Source organism: Phoenix dactylifera, chromosome 12 (genome assembly GCF_051530095.1).
Source record: "Phoenix dactylifera cultivar Ajwa chromosome 12, Ajwa_hap1_PhDact_Kaust_v1.1, whole genome shotgun sequence".
In the NCBI taxonomy this organism is placed as follows: Eukaryota; Viridiplantae; Streptophyta; class Magnoliopsida; order Arecales; family Arecaceae; genus Phoenix; species Phoenix dactylifera.
The window spans coordinates 3,910,899-3,913,905 of NC_143201.1; the positions used below are offsets into that span (position 1 = coordinate 3,910,899).

The window sequence follows — 3,007 nt, forward strand, 5'->3', positions numbered from 1 at the left end:
TCCCACATCGGTTATTCGCTGGGTAGATCTTGGGTACTTATACAGGATCAAGGAACCCAAATAATAACTTCCGACTAGCCATTTTTGGTGAGCTCCTGGGTTGTTACAATTGGTATCAGAGCCGAGGACGGCTCTTGTCCGATGGTGGGAAGGGTGTGAGGCCCAATAGTCCCACATCGGAAAGACTCGTTCCAAAGCCTGGGCATATGAGGCGGGTGTCTCCAAATCCTGCAGACGCGTTTTGGGTGGAAAACAAAACCGGGGAGGGGTGAAGGACGCTTGCGTGAAGCCCCAGAACCGGACAATATCTGGTAGGGGAGCCCCGTGGTCCCTCCTCATGTGGCCCCCACGTGGGCATTGGGTGCCTCACGTGCCTCGCGCAGGCGGGGGCGTGACAAGTAAATAACAAAGTTGATGAATACGTCATGAACGTTTCTACAATTACAATTAATATTTAACAATAATTTTGGTCTTAGGATAAATAAAAAATAATTTAAAAATTAGACAGTAGAAAAGTTTGCCTGTTAAAATCATATGTTAAAATTATATGGTTGATTAGGTCCATTGATTTATTAATTATATCAAATTTGACTGATTTTATCAAATTTTATTTTAATTGATTTGTGATTATTTGTATCAATTTCAGCCGGCTTTATTAAACTTTGTCAGTCTCTAATTTTATAAATGAAGATAGAAAAAAATACAATTTCTTTCACTTATTCTTCCTATTTCGACACTGTCACAGTCAAATCAGCTTCACTATTAGTACCAGGCTACTCTCTTCACATAAATAGGGCACATTAGCTGAAAGTCCCACTCTCCTGTCATAAGGAGGAGAGCAAAGGTTCATTGAGGGTAGATTTCCACAGCCGATCCCCTTCAGAATTCAAGAAACTGCTTCAAAAGAGGTAAAATTATCAAGTTTATTCTCTTTGCTATCAGAAAAGGAAGAAGTTTAGGGAATAATTTTTTTGTGGTTGAGAAAAATTAGGGAGAGGGCTTGAGCTCTGGACATGTTGATCTTGGCATTCAAAAGATAATTTCACTGTTTTATGAATCGATTCTGAACAGGAGGGGAAAAAAAAAAGAAACAAAAAGCTTCTTTTGCTCTTCTTTATAATTTTATTTTCCCAAAATGTGCCTGTGAAGTATCTACCCAGAAATGGTTTAGATCCGAACTCTTTATAAGGAAAAAATTTGCTTTGCGTTGGATCCAAACAGTTTGTAAGGGTTAAAAATGCTTCATGATAAAAAAATAATAGTACTATTTTTCCTTAAAGATCAGCTCAAATGCCTCCCTTTTGGCTTTGGTGAAGTTCTGAAATTTTTTTGGCTCGTAGTGTTCGGAGAAGAAACTTTTTTCGAGTAGTTTTTAGTTTGGAAAAGTTATAATTAAATATGATGGTTAGGAGGTTGCAGAGAATTGGAAAGAGGAGTAGATCGGGAGAAGAGAAAAAGATGGCGGTGAATCGGCGGCGAGATCTCTGCCGTCCATGCTCCGTCGTCGCCGTGGGCTTCTGCCTTCTCGCGATCTGGGCCGTCGGATCCGAGTCCCGCGACATACGGCCGTCGGAGCACGGGCTGGAGGACCAGAAGGACCCGGGCCCAACGTCCCCGGCGATGGCGGCCTTCTTCCAGGGACGGCCCACGGTGGCGCTCCCCGAGGCGCGGAACGCCACCGACGAGACCTGGCGGGTGGCGCCGCCCGGGCCGGACCGGTCCGCCGGGAGGAAGCGGGCGAGGGTGGCGCTGCTGGTCGCCGGCGTGGTGTGCGGCGTCGTGGGGACCGCCCTGCTCGCCGCGGCGGCGGTGGCGTACGTGGTCCACGCCCGCCGGTCCAGACGTGGGGGCGGGCCCGGTTCGGGTTTCGGCCTGGGTTGGCGGAGAAGCGGCCCGACGGCCCGGTTCGGAGCCGCGTGACGGAGAGGTCCGGACTCCGGAGGGAGGAGGGTGCTGCGTGGAGATCATCACTCGAGAATGATCCGAGCCGCTCGATCATGATCTAGTGGTTAGTGGAGGAACGGTCCGACATTTCTTCAAGGGTTCCAGTTTGCTCTTGATCTTGAATGAGTGTGTATTCTTCTGATGCAATCACATTACATGTTTGGAATAATCTTAGTGTTTGGATGACTTGTTTCATTATGTGGTCTTTTTGATTCTTAGGGTGGGAGGTATGGTATTTGGTGATGATCATTGAAACAGTTTCTTCTCACAATTGTGAGGACCATTTGGTGCAAAGGTCGATTGGTCAGATTGGATTTGCTTAATAATCAAGAATTAAGCTAACTAATAATAGGCCATGTAGTTCCTATCAAGAAGTTGCAGCTCGCTATCCTCTTCTTGAGCTCTCAACACAAATAGCTGCCACATTTTGTAGATATTTCGGGCAAGTATTTCTTTGTAATCTATTAAAATTTGTAATCTATAAACTTTGAATTTATAATCACCAACGTTTGCACAGACAAAGTTAGAATTTTGTTGAGTACGTCGTGAGTTTATAAATTTTGTAGAGACATAAAGGAACATTTTGTTGGAGGTTTTGCATCATCTCTATCTATGGATATAGATCAATAGACCGAACTATGTAACCATCGTATGTTCTTATTTTTCTTCTGATTTTGTTATTCTTCCTACTTATTGCAACAGATATATATCAAAAATTTTCGCATGAAACAATTAGCTGGTGTTCGGAATGATCTTTATGCGGGGAGCATTAAGAATCCATAAATTCAACACCACCAAAACTTGAAACTACTCGTTCAACAATATCCTCCTAACACATCAGTTAAGGTAAACTCCGAAGTTTAATCCAGAAATGGTATTTTAGATCAGCAGGACCATTTCAATGTGAAGATTCCAGGGCTCAACATAAAACCACTCTCACCCATGGTTAAAAAAAAAATTCCTCATGGTGCAGTATAAAGACTCTCGAGAAAATTTCCTTGCACCTTCCATCTCCACTGATTGTCAACAGCAAAGCTTCAAATGCTGCTCCAAATGCTATTTA

The 3,007-nt window shown here is 43.8% G+C and overlaps 1 protein-coding gene across 2 annotated transcripts; it reads left to right on the forward strand.

The window, feature by feature from the left end:
- Positions 1-779: 779 nt before the first annotated feature.
- Positions 780-2,162, forward strand: LOC103713832 (uncharacterized). Of its 2 annotated transcripts, none has more exons than XM_039115858.3 (2): positions 780-908; positions 1,420-2,162. In XM_039115858.3, the coding sequence occupies exon 2, from the start codon at positions 1,459-1,461 to the stop codon at positions 1,918-1,920; it is 462 nt and encodes a 153-aa protein (XP_038971786.3). In that variant the 5' UTR covers positions 780-908; positions 1,420-1,458; the 3' UTR covers positions 1,921-2,162. The 2 variants fall into 2 exon arrangements, with proteins under 2 accessions (XP_038971786.3, XP_008799092.4); XM_008800870.6 differs by having other exon boundaries at positions 791-908; positions 1,410-2,162.
- The last annotated feature ends 845 nt before the right edge of the window (positions 2,163-3,007 follow it).